Source organism: Monoraphidium neglectum (genome assembly GCF_000611645.1).
Source record: "Monoraphidium neglectum strain SAG 48.87 unplaced genomic scaffold scaffold04591, whole genome shotgun sequence".
NCBI lineage: Eukaryota > Viridiplantae > Chlorophyta > Chlorophyceae > Sphaeropleales > Selenastraceae > Monoraphidium > Monoraphidium neglectum.
This window is the reverse complement of record NW_014009038.1, coordinates 4,045-4,946: the sequence shown is the minus strand read 5'-3', so window position 1 is coordinate 4,946 and position 902 is coordinate 4,045. Positions and strand designations below refer to the sequence as shown.

The 902-nt window shown below is 60.2% G+C and overlaps 1 protein-coding gene across 1 annotated transcript in view; it reads left to right on the top strand.

Moving 5' to 3' along the window:
* Positions 1–55: 55 nt before the first annotated feature.
* The window catches only part of MNEG_14573 (hypothetical protein), a gene marked incomplete at both ends in the record, with an annotated part of 4,537 nt that continues 3,690 nt past the window's right edge, over positions 56–902 (top strand). The window contains 2 exons of the mRNA XM_014036955.1: positions 56–237; positions 724–804. Of these exons, the coding sequence (XP_013892409.1) occupies positions 56–237; positions 724–804 (263 nt within the window). The remainder of the gene's footprint in view (positions 238–723; positions 805–902) is intronic.

The following is a 902-nucleotide window of genomic DNA, read 5'->3' as shown; positions in this document are numbered from 1 at the left end:
CAGATCCCACCGCAACGCCCCCTCCCCCCTGCCCCCTCAAAAGGACTCTGTCTTTATGGGCCTGGTGCGCCGCGCGGACAACCCCGACCCCAGCGTAGTGCGGCTCTGGGTGGCCCCCGGGAGTGGCACCATCCTCTGCGCGGACGAGCGCTTCGCCGACATCTTTGGTCTGGGCACCTCGGAGGTCGCGGGGCGGGCGTTCTCCAGCCTGGGGCCAGACGCGGAGGAGCTGGACAGGTGGGGGGGGGGGGCGACGTTTGGAGGCTAGGCAGGGCCCGCGGTAATGGTGTTATTATTGGTTTTGTACAAGGGGGCTTAGTCATGTATGTGTGTGAATGGGGCGTTGATGGGGCTTGCATATTCCAATTTGCATGTTGGGAAAACGGGTTTTGAACTTGGTTGTGTGGTGACAGGGTGGACGAGGGGCTTGTACTGCCTGCATGTTCCTTAAGCTGCTGAGCGCACGAAAAAGCAAATCAGCAGAATGTGGCATCTGGGAGGCGGTGGCAGCGTTTTGTGGCCGTGGGTGGTTTAAGTGGGCTTTACAGGATTCGCAGGGTCACCAATAGCAGGACTGGGACTCTCGCTGCTGGGGAGGGGGTGGGGACCGGGTGACTGATTCTGTGACCATGCCACCAAGGTCCCCTCATCCCAACAATTGGGCAACAACACCTTCAGTGAACACACTCTCTCCATCCCTCCATGTCCCATGGCACCCTCAAGGCTGATCGAGCGTGCCAGCGGCGTGCCTGTTGAGGAGCGCTCGGAGGCTTCACTGAGCCTGGAGACCAAGCTGCTGCACAAGTGAGGGCGCTGTGTGTGCGCGCGTGTGTGTGTGTGTGTGTGTGTGTGTGTGTGTGTGTGTGTGTGTGTGTGTGTGTGTGTGTGTGTGTGTGTGTGTG